Below are 20,851 nucleotides of genomic sequence, written 5' to 3' on the forward strand. Positions count from 1 at the left end.
AAAAATTATTAGATTTTCTATGATGATGTGCGTTATATATATCCTTAAACTCAGCTCTGAGAATCATATTAACTATAAAATAGCCCCTTTGAAGAAGATACGTCTCAGAAGTTTTTTGCATTTATATCATTTCACGAGCACAATGTCTGCAGTGTTTTATAATGGGATCAGCAGCAGCTTTGAGGTTAGAGAGGCAGCTCTCTGACCGTAAAGTTGCAGGATCAGGCCAGGCCTCAAGAATAGTTGGCTGGACCGAGGTCCTACATGCTGGCCTAGCAATCATGTGAATATTTTATTTATTAGCCATATAATATCATATTACATAATGCAGGTAAGTGTATGGTGTCAGTACTGACTTGTATATGAGCACGATAGAAAATAAGATGAAGAGTTTAACTGGAAAGATGCTGGTTTGGGCTTGATGGAAATGGTCTCTGCAAGTGTGTTTATGCTAACTAGAGTCACAACAGGCTGTACGGACAGAGTAACATCCAGTGTTGAGCAGAATGCAGTTTGGAATGGAATAATGTAAGACTGTATTTCTGTACCACAGCTGACACTCGAGAGCAAGAGTCTGAAAAACATTTGAAAACACTTTTGTCTTTAACAATATGGTAATGAATTTATCCGCATTTCTTTGAGCTTGTCACAAAACAAAACAGATGCAAACACATTCTTGACTATTAATTATTCACAATTGTTTTATCTAGAAAAATATAAAAACATTCATACATTTAGCTTCTCAAATTGTTATTTTATATCACTGTAAATCAAATGGCCCACACATACATGAAAAACTTAAATCTTTTTGCTAGGCCTTTCCACTATATTTTGAATAATAAATAACTGTTTAACACAGACAATATAAAATATTCTTACATTTATGTGTAAGAACATTGCAGTATAAGCATTGTTTTATTCCTACAACTCATTAAGGAGTAACTTAGTCTGAACTCTAACCTAATTTTGCTGATTACCTTTAAATCCACACGAGGAACAAAATATTTCTGAATTAGTTTGCCTTACTTAACGTCTGATAAATTTGTCACCACTATGTTTTGACAACATGTCTGAAAACCTCAAAGAAAATCTGCTTGGGGCATACACACAGGATCAGTAAATTCTGTTTGGACTGAGCTTTGAGTGGCCAGCCAGCCGTTCTCAGCCAAAGCTGGTAGCAGCCAGAGAAAAAGTCCCAAATGCCAGCAATGTTAGTACAAGCAGTAGAAGCATAGTCCAGAAAATGGGAGTACAAATAGGTTTAAATCTTTGATTTCCAATTACTAACTTAGATACCTCAAATGTTGATAAGTTTTAAGAAAATAGAGAGTGGAGTTGTTACAAACAGGAGGTGGAAATCAAAGATTGCATGCACTGTGTGTCTGTGGATCTGCGATTGAAAAGTGATTTATGAGCGAGGAAAGCAACAATGTGATGAAACAGCTCATCAGCCCCACAGATCATCAGCACTTGCATGTGAACTTTACTTCATTAAGTTTAAAAGAATTCATAAGTTCCAAGCTGAAGACCTTAAGGAGAAAAAGTGCAAAATGGCTTATTCTTGCACACTTTTGTGACTATGTTCATTTTAACAAAGATGATGAACACTTTCAAGCATAAGCATAAGTAAACAGACAAATAGCCAGACAGACATTTAGAAAAAACATGCATGTTGTTGTTCATGTTTGCATGTGTCACCTGCTCAAAGCCTAACCTCTGAATTGTCGAATCATGTTCTGGTGCTTTTCCAGGGCATCCTCCAAGATTTTCTCTGCAGGATCCATTTTCCAGCGCCATTCAGTGCCGACAGGGTTGGTATGATGTCTGTTAGTGGAGCACAAACATGAATAAATAGGAACTAACAGCAGTCAAGATGTAACTGCTTCAGCAAGCACCAACCAAATGTAGCAATACAGCAAACTAAATATTAATCAAAGAGCAACCACTGTAGCCTTAGAGATGGTATTACCTTCTTTGGAGACATGCTTCTGGAGCATAAAAGGGAAAATGAACACTGCTTGTGGCTACAAATGGAATAAATGGCCTAAACAAACTGTAAATATGGGCTCCAAACCAGCTTCAGTACAAACAAAGGACATTACACCTCATCGGTGGTATTACTCCATGGTAATTCTGATTTAGAAAGTCCAAGACTATTAGACCGTTTGTTCAACACAAACATCACTTAAAAAGTTAAAGACATATTTCACTAGAATAAAAGGAGCATTTAACGAGGTGCCAAATGCTAAGACTCAAGTTATTTACTCACAGATTGAAAGTGAATTATGTGGGCGTGTGTATTATCACCCTATAAAAACATATTAAGTGAAAGAATGCATGCTCTCCCTTTGGGTGTTAATAACACGTTCCAACTATCCAAGTGTGATGTCTATGTGCAACACCAAATCCTGGGGCATCACAAATTTCTGTCAGATAAGTATGCACACTCTAACGTGACATATACTGATGGCGTCCATGAAAATCTTGATCCACCTGTTGCCACAAAGAGGTGGATGGTGGGGGCAGCAAGGAACAAAGCAACTGTGCCCCGAAATTGCTTATTTCCTGTCATCCCACATAGCTGTAGTAAGGGAGACGGGCAGATCTGTGTTGACAGGGCAGCAGTTCACCACAGCACATTCTGACAGCGACCTTTCAGTGCTCAACACAGTCGCCTTTTCAAATGGAACTTGAAGTTGGTAAAAGGCCCAATCTCTCACTAATGCCATGATGAATCAGTGTCCACATTTAGGCCTTGCAGCTATGCAGACCATTATCCATCTGCACATAAAACATGAACTTCTATGGAACAGCGAGATCATCAACAGTGACTGGACTAAACCCTAAATGGGTTTGGTTTAAAAAAAAAAACAAAAAACCCTACAAGTTAGTAACCAAACAGGCTAAAACTAGTTAATATATAGCAAAATAAAAACACTCCTAAAAACAGGAAAACACATGTTGGAGTTATACCTTATATACAGTTGTGTAGCAATGGACAGTTAAAGTGATGGGAATAGGGCTGTTCGATATAACGATATATATCGGATGACGATATAAAAACGTCTATCGTTTCATTTTACGCTATTGTTTGTTTCGTGGTGTCGCAAAATAAACTGTTTACGGCAATATTTTTTCATCGTTTTGATGGTCACTGTATATTAATTTCTTAAAGTTCTCTCTTTCTCTTACATTTAATATAACCACACTACAGACGGACAAGCGCCGTTTTTAATGTGTTGTCGTTAGCAACAACGACGGTAACAGCATCGCGTGTCCGCTTGTTTATGTTCCACATAAACCTTTCACAATAAAGCTCAAGATCCTGTTGAGACTTTTCAAAATAATCGCGTGAAAGAGCAGATTATTTACAGATGAGAATTAAAAAAAGAGCCGCCAGGTGCTAAAAAAATAAACCTTAGACTCAAACGTTAGAACAGGCTTTTCCCCGCAGCACGCCGTGTAATAAATACTCACAAAGAAAACGGCGGCCTTTACAACTTATGTCTAAAAATGTATAGTTTCATGCATCGGTTAAAACACTCGACTCCAGCTACATGAGGCGCAGCTGGAAACACTTCACGCAAGTGGAGCTGCCCGAGATTCACAGAATTTACAGAAAATGTTATATTTTTGTGATTCATATGGTTATCGGGACGATAAAATTCTTATATCGGGATATGAGATTTTGGTCATATTGCACAGCCCTAGATGGGAAGCATAAAGCCTGTACCCAGAAGGACTAGCATCTTAATTAAATCACAGTATAAATAAGACATGTACTCTACTAGGGTATTAATATTGATAGGCTGAAAGATTAACTTTTATTTGGATCACTTAAGATTCTCCTTAATGATGTCAAACTAAAAGAGAAGAAGTTGAGAAGCACATACCTCCAGCAGAAGACACACTTGTTAGCACATGCGAGGCTGGGGGTAGTCTCCATGCACCGGTGGGACTCAATACCGTAGAAAGTGTGCTTGTAACAACCTCCCCTTCCTCTCAACATAGACTAAAATAAATAAATGAATTACAATTCATGCATTCAGTTTGTCAAAGCTGTAATAGAAATTTGAGATAATTTAAAGGAAGTGTTTTAACGGTTTATTTAAAAGGGTTGATTTCGTTACCTTAGTCCATCGACAAAGCTTCACTCCTGAGTGACTCCCAATCAGTTTATATCCTTCACAAAAAGGTAAAAACACAACGTGTTATAAATACGGCATCAAATCAGTGAAACACTTCACAATGCAGAACTGCACAAGTCAAATTAAGCTGAAAGAAACATGGACAATATACTTTTTATAGCTTTACTTCAGTAAAGCCTTTCAACATTCACAAAGTCTGATTTTTTAATGGCCCCATGCTAACAGCCACTGAACATCTCCAGCAAAGTGTCTACTGGCAGCTTGAAGCCATGTCATTGGGAGAAAGGAGAGAATGTTTCAGATTCCCTTTTTGCACAAAAAGGTCTGTGAGGAAAGTGTTTCAAATGCCCCTGAGGTGGGCCTCTCTATCCCTTTTAACACCATGGCCTCAAACCACTATGAACAGCCGGATGTGGATTTCTCCTCATTCTCCCTCATTAAAAAAAATTGAAAAGAAAAAAATCCGTCCCGCTCTATAATATCTGTCAGATGGAATCCTTTTATCCTCATGACTTGACGCATTCATGAAATCCCAGGAAAAAACACAAACAAACAAAAAAACGTGATAGATTAAAGAAGAAGGGCTGCCTTTCCTTTTCAAAATCATTTAAAATAGCTTTCTAGTAAGTACAGCAGTACAAAGCCACACAAAGAATGTAGGCAGCAAGTTTAAAAAACAAAGCCTCCTATTTTGGAAGCTTGTGTGTGTTGTAGCTGCTATTAAAACCTTCATGAAATATCTAAAACACAAAAACACAGCAGGACATCTGTACCGGGGTGTGTTTGTGCTCGAACTGCTCCCACAGATCTCAGGTTTGATGCAAGATTAGTCAAATACAAAATGTTCCTCATCAAGGCTGTTTGTGGGTATATTTGCAGGAAAGGCTGAATGAATGAAATACACTTTTTTGATTTTTACACTTCAATGTAACAGCTTACCACTGAATCATCTTTTCACAAGTAACAAAAAAAACTGAGTGCAGGTCTACAAGACTCTGGACAACACAGTACTGAATCGGACCTGCTATTAGTGACTTTAACAAGAACAATGATTATCTTTGTGTTTGTGTGTCTCCATGCACTGTATATAAAAGATGGACATGTCTTCTGAATATGAAAAATGAAGTGATGCCATGTGTGCAGCGTCTCTCAGTTCTTCCGGTGAGAGCCTCCCCTCGCCATCATGTCAGGTTTAAAACACAAGATGACGACAATGAATATGCTCAATTCACATTAGACTTCACAAACCAACAGTTGATGTCACTGAGAATGTGTCCGTCTTTTTAATACACTCTATGATAACTGCACCATTTCAGAGAAACAGCATCGGAGAATATGAAAATTATAAAAACAGTTTACACTCATGTGATACTCTGTCTTTCACTCTTGAGCTGCTTGAGGGGAATTAAAGGAGCAGGGAGACAATGTCCTAACTGGTCTTCCACCAAGTAATGAAAGAGACGACTGCCAATTTACATATTAGAGTGACAATTTAAGCACAAAGATACCACAGATATCACCCCCACAACAGGTTTCACACTCTTGACTTTGTGCTTTTCTTGTCTGAACCAAACAGGAAAGCTTTACCTGGTGTGTGGCACAAAGAAGAAGCCAAACTCTGTGTGTTGCACACTACCGGAACTGACTGAAAGTGACATTGGTAAGCTACTTTAATAATTAATAATAATTTACTAATTAACCTCTACCTTCTAGTTATGACTTTCCCTGTCACTATTTTCTTGAAATAGGTTTCACTTGAACCTCGCTGATGGAAAACTATTTTGCACACTGTGCAGCACTGTGTTAAAACTTTTTTGGACAATGCACAAGAGCAGTATGTGACACTGGCATCCAATCCATGCCAGAAAAAGACTATACAGGAAACATATCCTTCCAAGGCTGAAAACCATGAAGACAATGCCAAAACTTTCATCCTTCCTTCTAAATAAAACAAACTGCCCTCCAGGACTAATTGTTGCCAACATAAAACACCACGAAATAGGTCAACATTTGGTCAAATGAAGTGAAGTCCTGTGTTCAGTGTCCTATTTATAGAGTGTTGTGTAAGCTAACTGTGGGGGGTATTGGCTGAAAATGACTGCTGGCTTGTGTTTTAATAGTGGGATAGTAGAAGAGTAGAATAGTAAAATCCAGACCTAATGAGTAAAAAAAAAAAAAAAAAAAAATCAGCACATGGTGCACAGTGGAAAAAAATAGCAACAATATAAATAGTGATGGATTCACAGACCTTTTAAACAGAATATTTTGATGTTATTTCTACTAGATAATGTTAAACCTTAATACAACAGTCCAATTTTCAAATAGCCTCAGTTAAAACAGACACTAGTTATACATTCATATTATTATTTAGACATTAAGTTAACATTAGATTAACATTTTAAGCTAATCTTTAGTCCTGAACTTACTATCTTAAACAAGCAAGAACTGAAATGCACTGCACCCACCCACAGTTTCCATGTTGAACCTTTAAATAACAGCTCATCAGCAAGGTTAAAACGTAATGAAATTTCAGCAACTGATTAACCCAAATATACTCCAATGGTTTCAACTAATTTCTTCTTTCTGCATAGTACGCCAGAGCAATAAGCACTGATAGCCATTAAATACTTAATGAATTGCAAAAATACATCTTTAGCCATATGAGTTACATTAAATTGTTATGCAAATACCTTTTAGTACCACATAAATTTAAAAAAATGGCATAACTAACAATCTATGTTTAAAGTGAAAAAAACTTTGCTGCCCTCTGTGGAAAGATGAAGGTTAAATATATGCTGAGAGCAGCTGGTGCACTCTGTCTGTAATGAGATTTCTTTGGTTTACAATGCAAAGCAATGCAGCTAGATAACATGCATATATTATTCGCAGTCACAAGTGACACCCACCAGATGTTCCTTTAGAAAGCGATATATAATTTTACAAATACACCTTGAAGAACCATAAAACTACCACTGACTGAGTCAGTAAGCTATCAGTGCTGGTAACTTGGCATTTTTGGTTTCTAATTTGCTTTTGTGACTTCTCTTTTGCTAATCCTCAATTTTTTTTTCTGAATCCTCTTTCCTCACCTTGCTTTGTCAGTGCTTCTCTGAGGGCAGGGGTGATCATCTCCCTTCTTTCCCCTTCGTCTTCAATCTTCTGCACTCCGTTTAATTTGGATAGCTTCACCATCTGGCCGTCTCTTTGACTCTCCTCTTTGCTCTGAGGCAGAAACAAAACTTTCAGTCTATTATGGTCTACAGCCATATAAACATTTATATCTATACTAGGTAACAAAAGGAAACAGCTGGAGAGACATTTTGCAACTAATCAGGTTAACCGGCAACAAGTCCGTAACATCACAGAGTACAAAAAGAGCATCTTAGCGAGACGGGGTTTCTCAGAAGTAAAGATGGGCACAGGTTCTGCAAAAAAGGGGATCTAGATCTGCAAAAGATGACAATGTTTATTAATATTAAATTGTGAAAACTGAATGCAATGCTGTAGATGAGCCATCATCAAAAGATTCAGAGAAAAAGACATAATTAAATGATGTCTTATTTATAGTATTTGAAAAAGTTTTTCTGTTATGTTCTGTTGTGTGTGTAAAGAACAAAGTAAAGGCCACATAAATTGAGCATTTTGTTGTAAAGATGATCACGTCAATCCAGCTATGTATATATGTATATATATTTGTTTTGACAAGCAGAATAAATACATTAAGGAATCATTTACACACTTGCAAAAAACCATAAAGACATTACAAATCCAACATTTCCTCTTCAACCTGCCTATTAATTGCATCTATCATTACAATACATATGTATGTGGTCCATATTTAGAAACTGCGAGCGAAAAATACTTTGGCGTCTTTTCATTTTCCCTGCTTTGCGAAAATTAATAAGTTGGGGTTTTTTTTGCTTTCAAATGACCATCACAGGCTGCTTAAAAAGATGGACACTGCTGCAGACATCAACTGTTGTCTAAGAAAGTTGACTTTTGAAAACATGTCCAGGATCCATTTGGAAAAGTGATGACCAACTTTTATACAGCTCTCTGTATCACAACAGCTATTTTTTTTCTTTTTGCTGCATCATCATCAACATCTTATTTCATGCCAGGATTATAATACTGCAATGCAGTGATTTTGTGTATAATGCTAAATATCTTAGATATATTCTGTGGACAAATACAACAAGATTGATTAAATCCTGCAAGAAAACTTTGCCTGGGGACAGAGAAACAGGTGTTACTTTTCAGAAAGACGTGATGGATGACCAGCCTTTAACATTAACCATGGTAAATGACAGCTTCACCCAATTACTGCACCTTTGCCACTTCTTCAGTTTGTCTATAGGGATCTATATGTCACTCTGTCAGCACACTAGGGCCCTTTAGGTGCTAATACAGTGTCAGCAAATGCTGATAAATGTTCAACACACTTGTATTCTTCAAGAATGTAGATAGTTCACAGATTCCTTTGTAGCTCACCGTATGGTACTAACCCCCATAGAACTGTGTGAAAAATACTTGCACAAACCGTTACTGCAAATCAATGAGATTCTTATAGAGTCCATTTTAATCTTTCCTCTCTTATCTCTGGAGTCAGTAGTCTTGAGAACATTTGTACTCTCTCTTACTTGCAAATTTGCAAAAACTTTGATCCCGCAGTAGCAGATTTCTTGGTTAAATGGCTCTAAATAAATGAAAATATTGCGCTATACCCAGTGGAAATTTAATTAAGTCCAGTACTCACTCCCCTTTTAACCCATATATTTGCTTCTTGCAAGTGTAAAAGGAAAGATCATGCTCTTTAAATGCTAAATGTTTTACTCATTTACACCAGTTTGTCTCTAAATATGTCTGCTGCTTGGTGCTGAGCAGATAGAATACAGTGGGCTTCCACAGGATATAGCTAATTACTGCAGGCAAGTTTTCACCTCATGATAGTAAAACATCATTTGCATCAGGGCTAGAAATTATTGGTCAACTGCTATTTCCAATGTGGATTGTTACATGTGCTTCAGTGCACCAGCTTTTCTTTCTCAGTCATCCTGAGTAACCTGCTATCCAATTTATCTCCAGTGCTGACTGGCAGCAGAAGGCTCACCTGCACTCATATGATGCCTGAGAGTGGTTGTCAGGCTGATTCCTTCTCACGCTCCCTCACCTCCATCAGCACTTGCACTATTCCTCACATTTATTATAGGCTGAGTTGGGAATGCCGGCATTCCAGATTTCAGGTTTGTTTTCTGTAGTCTAGTTTACTAACAGTCTAGTTTGGGGAGAAGCCTGAATATGACAGTCTATTGTGTCTGATTCATGATCTTCTTTCTCTTTTGTTTGGTGTTGTTGGTGCTACCATTTCCCTTATTCGGGTCTGTTCATTGGAAGTAATTATATTCCAGTATTAAAAGCTTGTGAAACTATGTTTTGAGCATCTTTGAGCAATAGATTTAGAAATTGTAACATATTACCGTCCAACCCTCTTCAAGGCCTCGGTAGCTCCCAGCATGCACGTCCATGCCTTGGTGCTTCCCAGCCAAGTAGCTACCCCAGTATGTAACAGTAACACAAATTAACTGTTAAACTTAGAGTCTGTGAGAATTTTGCTTCTGTTCTTTGTTTTAACGTAGTTGCAATTAATGTCCTTGGGTGTGGATAAGAAATTATGAGGTCTGTTCTTTGTGAAACTCTTCAGTAAGTTTCTTGTTGCAAGCCTAGAAAATATTTTAATAACTATCTGATCAACTGGAAAAGAAACAAGACAAAGTCAACTTTTCCACAGTCTGTGAGCAGTTGGTTAAATGATAATTGCCTCAATATTAATTCTGAATATAATTTTTGCCAGAATTGAGCAGCTGCTAATCCGTTTTAGTCTCCTAAAGCCTTTGTTAAAAAACAGAGAGCAAGCTTCTCTCTAAATATACTGCCAATTTTATTTGTGAACCTATGCTTCAGGTGTTCACAGTCATCTGTGTAAAATAGCACTCTTTTAACTTAAAACTGGAAGAATGCAAGCCCTTGTAGCTATCTAGTAGCACTATTTGCTCTGTGCATTTCCTCAACAATCATAGCCCCAAATACAGAGGAGGTTTCTCACACCTGACAGCAGCAGTGGTCCCCTAGAGCTCAGTTTTGATAGTAGATGCTGTGAACAAGGAAGCCACGCTGCTTTGTCAGAATACTGTCACATTTCTTTCTTAGATGGAAAAAAGATGGTGCTTGATGATATTTTTACGCGTCATTTAGATCACTGCAAAATGTGTGGGTTGCATGTTTTACTCTGAGTGACTTAAAGCGATGATCTATTCTATTATAGGTGACGTTAAGCTATGATCTATTCCAGTAATAAAGACAGGAGTACAAAAACAACCATACACTGTAAATCAGGGCGAGCAACAGCCATCCAGTGTTTCAATCATCGTGTGAATGGGCCTCAAGTCATTCTTAAAGTTCACCAAAAATCTAAACTGGGAGTGAAAACATGTACAGCCTACAATTTAACACTCAAGATTGGATAAGACTAGTTTGCCACTCAGCCGGCCCAAATGTCCACCTTCACTTAATGCATCTGTGACTCGTACAGTTCTGATAGCATACACAGCACGTAGCCAACGGTGAAACAATCTGTCCCTATGGTGTTTTCATGCAGCCTTGAAAATTTATCTGGCCCTAGTCTCTGGATCCCACTGATTGGCTTTCAGCCTTGACACCCAGTCATGCTTGGGCCAATCTGGGCTAACAGAAATGGGACATCTCACAGCATCGTGTTGTGCACGGGAACCATGACACAACATGGTGCTGTTGCAGATGAATGATGCAATAATACTTCACTGATTGAGTAGCACATGTGAATAAGGGAAAAACATAAAAGTACGGGAGGCAAAAAAAGCCCAAACCATGAACAAGTAGAAAATAAGAAAGACAAACACTCTAAGCTGGCAAAATGAATTCAATATTTTAAAGCTTAACCTTATTATCCAAATATTTTAATATATGTGAATAAGAGAAGCTATTTGTTACCAGTGTTTGCTCCGGCTCCAAAAGAGGATTGCACACCAAGAAAATTAGTCTATAGGTGCACTACTCTCTATACTGTAAAACAATAAAATAACAGTATTTGCCATTATTTTGTGCTTATAACAAGTGTAGTCATATTGTAACAGATATGTTGATGGAACAGCATAAATTCTAAATTTCGAATATTTTTTTTCTACATTTCTGTTTCTAAAACAGTTAGCAGACATTAAAACTTAACAAAAAAAAAAGTGATGATTTATAAAAAATAAAAATAAAAATAAATAATAATAACAATAATAATGATAAAAATTAAAATTAAAAAGGCCTGCAGATGAATCAAAACTCCCCTGCACCCCTAAGAGCTCAAAATTGTTGTTTTCACTATGTAATCTGCCTGAGGACTTTTAACTAGGGTGCATTTTGCACACAGGAGGTTTAATAAAGCCAGTCCAGTCCAGAATCTGAACATGTTAATTTATGCCAATCAATGTTTCTGAAAATATAGAATATACCTTAGTAGTAGTTATACTGGCATCTTATGTGTGCTTTTTTCCTTTGGCTAGTGAGCTGAAAACATAAAAACGGAGCCAAAATTGCTGCGTGCCAGCTCAGGTTAATGATGCGTTTTACACTAACTCCTAACTGGCAACAGTCCCACAACGTAAAATCGACCACTCTGGCAGAAATGGAAGACTCTTATGACAAAGTTTAGATGCCAATACTATAAACAATTGTAAAAAATCAATTTAGGACAACAATGCAAAATGAATTTTGCAGGCACTTGCTAGAATAAAAATGGAACTACAGCCAAAGACTGATATAGATTAAGGCCACAGCCAATCACAGCCTGTCCATCACTGAAGGAAAAAAACAAAACATGTATTCATGAAATGTTTAGCAGTGATCAAGTCATCCTGATTCCATCTGGGATACAAGCCACATGGACACCAGTACAGACAAATCCTTCCAGTTTCAGTTTTTATCAGTCAATAAATGCAAACTTATATTTACTCTTACTGAGCACTCAAAGCTCATTTCACACTACAAGCCAAACTTACCAATTCACACAGTGTTTTATTAGTTTCAAGAAATATTTGGTGTCTTTAAACACCTTTTACCTCCCATGCACACATTCATAGGTCAGTCGATGCATCTAAGGGGTAATGTGTGGTTTAGTATCTTGCACAGGGGCACCTACATCAACTTAATGGCAAAAAAAAGAGAAAGACAGGTTGGGCGAGGTAACCTACTTATCCAAGCACGAGGTGATTTGTGCGTGAATTATTCAGCTACTGACACTACACCATAATTGTAAACTAAAAACGAACAGGAGACTGATGTTTATTTCAGTGTAATGGGGTAGAGAGCATTAAATGCCACAAGGAAACTTGTGAAATCAGCGTGGGATATAAAACCTGTAAAAAAAAAAAAAAAAAAAAAAGAATTGAAAAAAAAAATCCTCCCTTTCATCATTGTAATGGTATTTGTAAAGCTGGTCCTCTTACAGTATTACAGATGTCAAATTTAAAGAAAATGTAATGTTTTACTAAAAATCACCATAAAGAGCCAGAATTAAGCCTGAAGAGTGTAACAAGCCCCACAGATACAGCATTTTCTAGTCACAGTTTGATTACTCACAGAGTATTCAGCTTGGCTAAATACCTGCTGTCTCTTGACAATATTAATGCTCAAACTAATTACATCTTACACTGCTCGCTCTGTGTGAACAAATTATGCAAAAGCAACATAAATTTGTTACTACAGGAATCCAAGTCATCTCTGGCATCCACGTGTGATGGCACAAATCATCCCAGAGCAGTTACAATTAAATCTTACATGACAGGTTAGGAATAAAGATGACTGCCTTGGGTATCATAAACAAATAGTCTATGGGTATATCTTTGGGGAAAAGGATAACAGCAGCTTGATCATAAAAATTACATGAAAACACCTCATGAATTAAAAAAGAAAAAAGAAAAGAAGTCTGACTCTTCTTACTGTGGAGGGCATAACTGAAGAGTACTGATCAACCCAGACTCCTCAAGTCATAAACTAATGTCTCTTTAACTTCCCAGCTGTGCTGTATAAACACATTTGTGCTGTCCTTACAACGTAGTCCGTCCTAACCTCCAAGAGCGTCTAGACTGTAATATTACTGTCACACAGGAAGAGATGAGCCTGGGAGAGCATGGACAGCACAAAGCATTTTGCATTCAGTGCATTAAGTCTCCTATGAACCGCAGTCAAATGAAGCATAATATTCAGTAACCCAAAGGAGCACATACAGCGAAAATAATAATTTCACATCTATCAAAACACAACAGAATAAAATACTTGTGTGCGTCTTCAGGACAGGAGCTGCCTCCACACTAAAAGTTTTCTGGATGTAAAGTCGACCGAGACAGAAGTTTGTGTTTTGACTGTGGCAACATTAGTAAATAATTCTGTGAATGTCTTTTTATGATGTAACATTTCTGGTGAAAGAAGCTTAAAGTAGAGTGTGATCACTTCAAAATGTCAAATACTATAAAGTAACAGTAAATGCATGGCACAGTAGTGCCGTGGTTAGCACCACGTATTAGAGCAAGAATGTTCAAGTTACCAATTAGTCGCCTGCCGCTATACCCAGGATGGAGGACCGATTTGCACATCAGGACTGCTACAGATCTTTACGACACTTTAAACACACAGCTCTGCTGTTAAAGCGATGAATGTATATTGTCTGCAAGTGACAGTCTATGGCTGTCTGTGTTTCTGTGTTAGCCCTGTGATGGACTGCTGATTTGTCCATCATTTACCTCAATTCTGTCCCAGTCCCCCTGTGACCCCTCACTTCAATTAATAAAATGGATGTATAGCAATGATACAGTCACAACAACTATCATTATCAATTTAAAATAACAATAATAATGATACTTTCAGTTGCTCCCTTTTTGACAAAGAGCTGCCACATCAAGTTGCCAAATCATGTTGGATTTGATTTGGCAATTTATTTGAAGTTTTTTTTTTTTTTTTAGCATTTCAGCTGAAATTTCCCTTATTTTAAGTTTTTACACTGGATGCCCTTCCTGATGTAACCCCAAAGGACTTTGGTGTAGTGTGAATGGGCACAAGCGGTGAAACTGAAATTATAGTTAAAAGTTCAAAATCTATGCACTCATTCACATTTTCTAAAGTGGGCCTACACTATGGAAAATTCCTGTACTGATACTAATCTATCTTGTGTTGTTGTTGTGTATTATGAATTTCATCTTTATCTGCCAACAAGCAGACTGAAGTCCAAAAAGGCTCATTTCTGCAGTGCATCAGTGCTTCCTGAACTGAGTACAGAGGTTTTGAGGTAAAGCATACTAACAAAAATGTCACGATGTACATAAAAAAAATAAGAGATTTATATCATTTGGCATTATTCATGATTAAAATCAATAAAAATGAAAATCTGCAATTGAATGAAGTAATTTCTCTTTTCTTGAATTTCCAATTTCTTCCATTTTTTTGAATGAAACTAATGAGCAGCTTACACTAATCTGCTACATTCAAAGTGGTACATTACAGGGTACTCGTCTGTCCACTTTATATAAGCTGTCATAGATCTTTATAGGACAGCCTATAACAGCAGAGTGATAATGTCTCTTCTTTTTCAATTTTTTCTTGAGTCACTCATCTCTCGCAAGTCTGTGGAGTGGGCGTCCTAACTATTACGCAAGCCTCCACTCCTCGTCTGTCGGGGTCTGGTGTCTATCAAACCATCTGCCATTTCTCCTTTAATGATACCACTCTTATCTCTTTACTGAACGCACTTACACTGGATGAAGGTGGTGGGAGCTTAATGCCACAGTGATGCCTGCTTGCAGACCTTGAAATGGAAATGCTGAAAATAGAGCTGCTGGATGATGACATTGGAGTGACAGTTTAAAATGACTCAAGAATAACAAAACTGCAGGTTTATGAGGGGAATTGCTAAGTACTGTATACACAACTCATATTTACAAGTACGAATACTAAGCTCTGCTTAGTTCTAAGGGTTTCTGCTGTCAATGTGTGAAATAACACGAGCATATGTATTGCAAAAAGTGGTGCTAACATGTTGGCGGAGGAAGCCTGACCTTTGCTTTCTTAACGCTGTTCATAATATTTCCCAGATCCTCCACGTCGAGCACCGTTTTTTTCTCATCTGGCAGACCGGACTCATCTTCATCACTGCTGGATTCCACTAGATCATCCTGGGGAAAAAATGAAAGAAGAAATAAAGAAGCACAAAAAGTGGTTAAAAAAACAAGGTCAAAATGGAAAGTCGGGGACACGGTGATAAAGATGAATGGCATGTAGTAAAGAAAGGCTCACATATGGTCCAATCCGTAACAAATTTAAAAAAAAAAAAGAAGTTGTGATTGAGTGAGTGTGCTGATGTGGAACACATTTATTGAACATCGTTATGTCCTCCTGGGCTGCCTGATTAAATAAGAAAACTATGTATGCGTTTATGGCATTTCAGCAGATTTATCACGACACATGGCCGACATGTGCAGCAGGAGAATAAAATGCATGAGTGGTACAGCGGGTACATAAATCACCACGATGGTCCCCTCGCCACAGTTCTCAGCTCCTCTCGGTTCCGGCTGAATGTCACCTCTGCTGAGTGTTGCAGACAGAGGGGAGGAAGTCTCAGCTAGAGTTGGCTCTGAGGTCCCCGCTACCATGACAACTGATCATCTGTGTGTGCTGTGATGCATATGAAGGCTGTGTGCGCATGTGTGTACATAAAATGTCTTTTTGTACTTGTGAAATGTGTAATTTTAGAGAGCGGTGGGGGGGAAAAAAGTGCTATTTTCATATTTTCACATGATAGACCGGTGTTAAGTGAAATACAACAATTTTCATGCAGAACATTAAATAACGCCATGCTGCACCTGAAAGTGCACATCGCTGCTACTAAATAAGGACCTAATAAGCCAAGTATAACACTCCTGAGAAATTCAGGCGTCTGATCTGATTTTAATCACATTGTTGAAGGAGTGCAACATGAAGCCATTAGCCTGGCCAGTCTGTTTCAGACTCCTGCTTGGAGTTCTAAAGTGCCCGTGTAATGTCATATTACATTATCCTAACCCAAAGGACAATTCTCCAACTAGATGTAAGCTGGATGCTTTCTCTATCTTTCTTTCTCCAGTTCTCTTTACCTGCTTCATTTAGAGTCGGTGGGACAAGCCTGGAGTCAAATAGTGAGGAAATAATATTACAACGTGTGGTATCGTATGCACAAAGCTGTTCTGATGATAGTTAACATTTTTATGTGGGTGTTTTTACTTTTATTTGTAGGCTGTCTATAAAAGATGACAGAGGCACCCTGATGTCACCCATTAATTTGTGAACTCTTTTTTTTTTTAAAGCATTTTGGGCGTCCATCATAGCCTTTTGGAGAGAGAGAGAGAGAGAGAGAGAGAGATCAATATCACTGAGACATCGAGGACAGTTGTGCCGCATGTACAGCAGTGGCTTATAAATCACATGCTAGGCCCACCCGAAAGCTTACCCTGGATTTATCCCCATTTCTTACTCTAAATGTAAACAGAATGATTTTCATGAAGTATTCAATAAGACGTGAATCACCTCTTGCTGGCCTTTAGAAACCACTTGGACATTTTTAAAAGCAGAACCCATGGCTATATTTCATATTCTGACTATAGTTTATAATCTCAGTCAGAAGCCAGAGAAATCAACATTTTTTCACTCAGAAGCTTGCTTTCACTATTATATAAAAATAGAGACACGCTACCAAAACTTGGACAACTGGTGTGGACCAATAAATATTTTTTCTGTCTGTCACACAGCAGGTAGATGTTTGCTGTAATATTTAAGAACAGCTGAATGAATGTTCAGAAACTAAATGGCTTATCAGCTAGTCATTTTAAGCACAAGGCCAGCCTTCACCCACAAAAGAACAGATTTGGTGATAATTAACATCGAGTATTCACAGCTTTGCCCATCAGCAGGGGCAAAAGGGGCGTTTGAACTACTGTTATAGATAATAATATTAAGATATACTATCTTAAAACAATCGCTCGGAGAGAATGACAGAAGCAAGAGGATGTCTCCTTTTCTCTGTCTGGGTGCTGGTTCCCTTCAAAAGTACAGGAAGAAACGTCCAATGGCAATTAAACACGGCTCCTAGAAAAGCTGCTAAACGTTGATACAAAGTTTCCAAGTTGGCAATAATGAAGCGAACTGATGCGTGATAATGACAGCTGGAAGTGAGAGGCGTGTCAGGCTGCCAAGCTGAGACGGTATAGGCTCAAACATATTTAAAAGCAAATATCTGGATCCCAAAAATGTGAATAATTGAATATTTTGATGAAGACTTTAATAAAAACAACTTTCCTGCCCTTACCTCAGAGCTGTTATTCTGTGGAGAGGCCTTCTTCTCTTCTTCCTGTCGCTCCTTCCTCTTGTTCTTACAGGAGCCCTCAGTCTTGCACTTCCCACTGCAGCTCTTTTTCTCGCCCTTTGCCAGAGTCTTTAAGCGGTTCAGGAACTTGACCTTCCAGGTCAGGAAGTCTGCCTGGATGCTGCCATTAAGACTCTTCACCACATTACAGTCGCCTTCTCCCCTGGTCATGATTCGTCTGCCACTCAGCATCCACAGCCACTTGTCCACATTTTTACACACCTGTATGAAAAAAGCAGGTTGAATTCTTAGTAATTACTGAAAGCACTGAAGTGATTCAGGCTTAATAAACTGCTGAGCTACAGCCTTGAAGCTTTAGACATCCTCTGAATAGCTGACTATTATCAACCAGTGTCATTCTTCTCATTTTGTGAAAACCTTTCATACCGTGTTGTAATGGCCAACATAGACAGAGTTTCCAAGGCCAAACACTGCATATCTGAGTCCTTTCAAGTAGGTCTTCCCATATCTGAAGTCAGTGGATGCCTCTTCGAGCCACTTGCAGAACCACTCAGCATTTTCTGTGGGCTGTCCATCAGTGTAAGTTGCCACAAGAAACACGCACACCGACTTACTGATGCACTAATGGGAGAGGTAAACACAGCATGTAGGAAAGAGTTAAACAGGAGGAAAAAAGCTTAGTGTTTCTTCATTCAAGACTTTTTTTGTCCAAATATGGAAACACTTATCTGTGGGACTAACTAGGGACGAAATGCAGTGAGAGGTTGATACACTAACACTGGACACTAACTGGATGTACTGCTGACACATAATTACGTACCAGCTAGTCCTAATTAATTAAGCAATTACTAACACCCTACTCTCGCCTGTGGCTACAAACTAAGCAGCAGCAGATGCAATAAAGAAGCCACTTGAAGTGGTATAGGCATTCCTAGGTGTTTTCAGCATGTCCAAATGGAAGCAAACCCCAGGGCAGAACACCGTGAAGATGTTATTTTTCCCGACTGGCTTGGGAATCTATGTATCTGCATCTGGTGGAAGGGAAGTGCCAGAGAGAGAAGGAAGTCTGAGCAAGTCTGGTTAGACTGCTGCTGGAGAATAGAATAGAATAGAATAGAATAGAATTCAACTTTATTGTCATTGCACATGCACAGGTACAGGGCAACGAAATGCAGTTTGCATCCATCCAGAAGTGCTTTAGTGATATAGATATATTACAATATATATTAGCAATAATATAGATATGTGAGTATATTACAGAAATGGGTCTATTATGGTATGTTATAATGTACACGGTATGAAGTATGTTGTGAATATTCTATAACTATAAGTATGTACAGGCTGTAGTGAGTACAAGCTATGTACAGGATATGGACAGGATATAAATATGAAAAACTATACAGAATATGAAATGAAATAAATAACTTTACAGAATCTGGGATATACAGCTATACAGAAATGGGAACTATGCAAGTTGTAAACAGTTGTAGGATTAAAAATTATCGAATGTACAGAATGATTATTTACACAGAGCTATACAGTAGTGCAGTTAAGATAAGTGAGGGTGTAGATAGTTTCTACAGAGGCTATATAAAGTGGTTGTGAGTGGTGGTTCAGTCCATGTTATTATTGTGTTTGAGGGTACAGTTGTCCATTGTGGGTGTGTGTATGTTCAGTCCATGAGTTTAACGTGGGTCAGATGTCAGGAGGCAGAGTTCAGGAGTCTGACAGCTGTGGGGAAGAAGCTGTTCCGGTACCTGGTGGTCTTAGTCCGGAGGCTCCTGTGGCACCTCCCAGAGGGCAGGAGGGTGAAGAGTCCATGTGATGGGTGACTGGGGTCTTTGATGATTTTCCCAGCCCTTTTCAGACACCGCTTCCTGTAGATGTCTTTTATGGCAGGAAGTGGTGCTCCGGCGATGCGCTGGGCAGTTTTCACGACCCTCTGCAATGCCTTCCGGTCCGAGGCAGAGCAGTTCCCGTACCAGACTGTTATACAGTTGGTCAGGATGCTCTCGATGGTGCAACGATAGAAGTTCACCAGGATGTCTGAGGACAGGTGGTTCTTCCTCAGAGTCCTCAAGAAGAAGAGGCGCTGGTGAGCCTTCTTGACCAGCTTGGAGCAGTTGGTCGTCCAGGTGAGATCCTCGGAGATGTGGACTCCCAGGAACTTGAAGCTGCTCACACGCTCCACAGCCGTCCCCTTAATGTGGATGGGTGGATGTGGGTCAGCATTCCTCCTGTAGTCCACGATGAGCTCCTTGGTCTTCTCGGTGTTAAGCAGCAGGTTGTTTGTGTCGCACCACTCAGCCAGACGATCCACCTCCTCCCTGTAGGCGGCCTCATCGTTGTCACTGATGAGGCCAATCACCGTGGTGTCATCTGCAAACTTAATGATGGTGTTGGAACCATCAGCAGGTCTGCAGTCGTGGGTGAAGAGGGAGTAGAGGAAAGGGCTCATCACACAGCCTTGTGGTACACCGGTGTTCATTGTGATGGTAGATGAGCAGCGGTTATCCAGCCGGACATGTTGGGGGCGGTTGGTCAGGAAGTCCAGTAACCATTTGCAGATGAGGGAACTGATGCCCAGTGTGGCGTGGGTGTGGTCCTTGGCCAGCTGCAGAGGAGGCGTGACGCAGTGAGCTCCCGGGGCGGCGCAGGGGCGGGGTGAACAGGTGTGCTGGGATCTGACAGTGATTGTGTCTCTTTATGTGTTGGCAGTGACAGACGGAGAAGGAGGTGACAGCAGAGAAAGAGAGCGCGGAGTATATGTGTCCAGTACAACCCCGAGCTAATAAAAAGTTCTGCACTGTCAAAGTCGCTCCGGCTGGTATTTCTTGGGTCCACCGTTACACCCAGGTCTGTCAGTTTCCTGATGAGTTGTGAGGGGTGGATTGTGTTGAATGCTGAACTGAAGTCTATAAACAGCATTCTGGCGTAGGTGTTGTTGTTGTCCAGGTGTGAGAGGACAGAGTGCATTGCGATGGAGACTGCATCCTCTGTGCTCCTGTTCCGGCGGTATGCGAATTGGTGGGGGTCCAGGGTGGGGGGGAGACAGGATTTGAAGTGTGCTAGGACCAGCTGCTCTAAGCACTTAGTGATGATGGGGGTGAGTGCTACTGGGCGGTAATCATTGAGGCAAGATGGGTTGGAGTTTTTGGGTATCGGGACGATGGAGGTGGATTTGAAGCAGGCCGGTACCACAGCGTGGGCCAAGGACAGATTGAATATGTCTGTGAGCACTCCTGCAAGCTCCCCAGAACACGCTCTGAGAACA

At 39.3% G+C, this 20,851-nt stretch overlaps 1 protein-coding gene across 3 annotated transcripts in view; it reads right to left on the reverse strand.

The window, feature by feature from the left end:
* tyw1 (tRNA-yW synthesizing protein 1 homolog) overlaps positions 1–20,851 on the reverse strand; it is a 57,857-nt gene that overhangs the window by 33,589 nt on the left and 3,417 nt on the right. For all 3 annotated transcript variants that reach the window (XM_082503387.1, XM_082503388.1, XM_082503389.1), the window contains exons 5-11: positions 18,004–18,198; positions 17,560–17,838; positions 15,278–15,394; positions 7,238–7,370; positions 4,131–4,183; positions 3,894–4,012; positions 1,715–1,824 (exon numbers count right to left, since the gene is read on the reverse strand). In XM_082503387.1, the coding sequence (XP_082359513.1) occupies positions 1,715–1,824; positions 3,894–4,012; positions 4,131–4,183; positions 7,238–7,370; positions 15,278–15,394; positions 17,560–17,838; positions 18,004–18,198 (1,006 nt within the window). The remainder of the gene's footprint in view (positions 1–1,714; positions 1,825–3,893; positions 4,013–4,130; positions 4,184–7,237; positions 7,371–15,277; positions 15,395–17,559; positions 17,839–18,003; positions 18,199–20,851) is intronic.

This window comes from Aulonocara stuartgranti (assembly GCF_965226115.1).
Source record: "Aulonocara stuartgranti genome assembly, chromosome: 14".
Lineage (NCBI taxonomy): Eukaryota > Metazoa > Chordata > Actinopteri > Cichliformes > Cichlidae > Aulonocara > Aulonocara stuartgranti.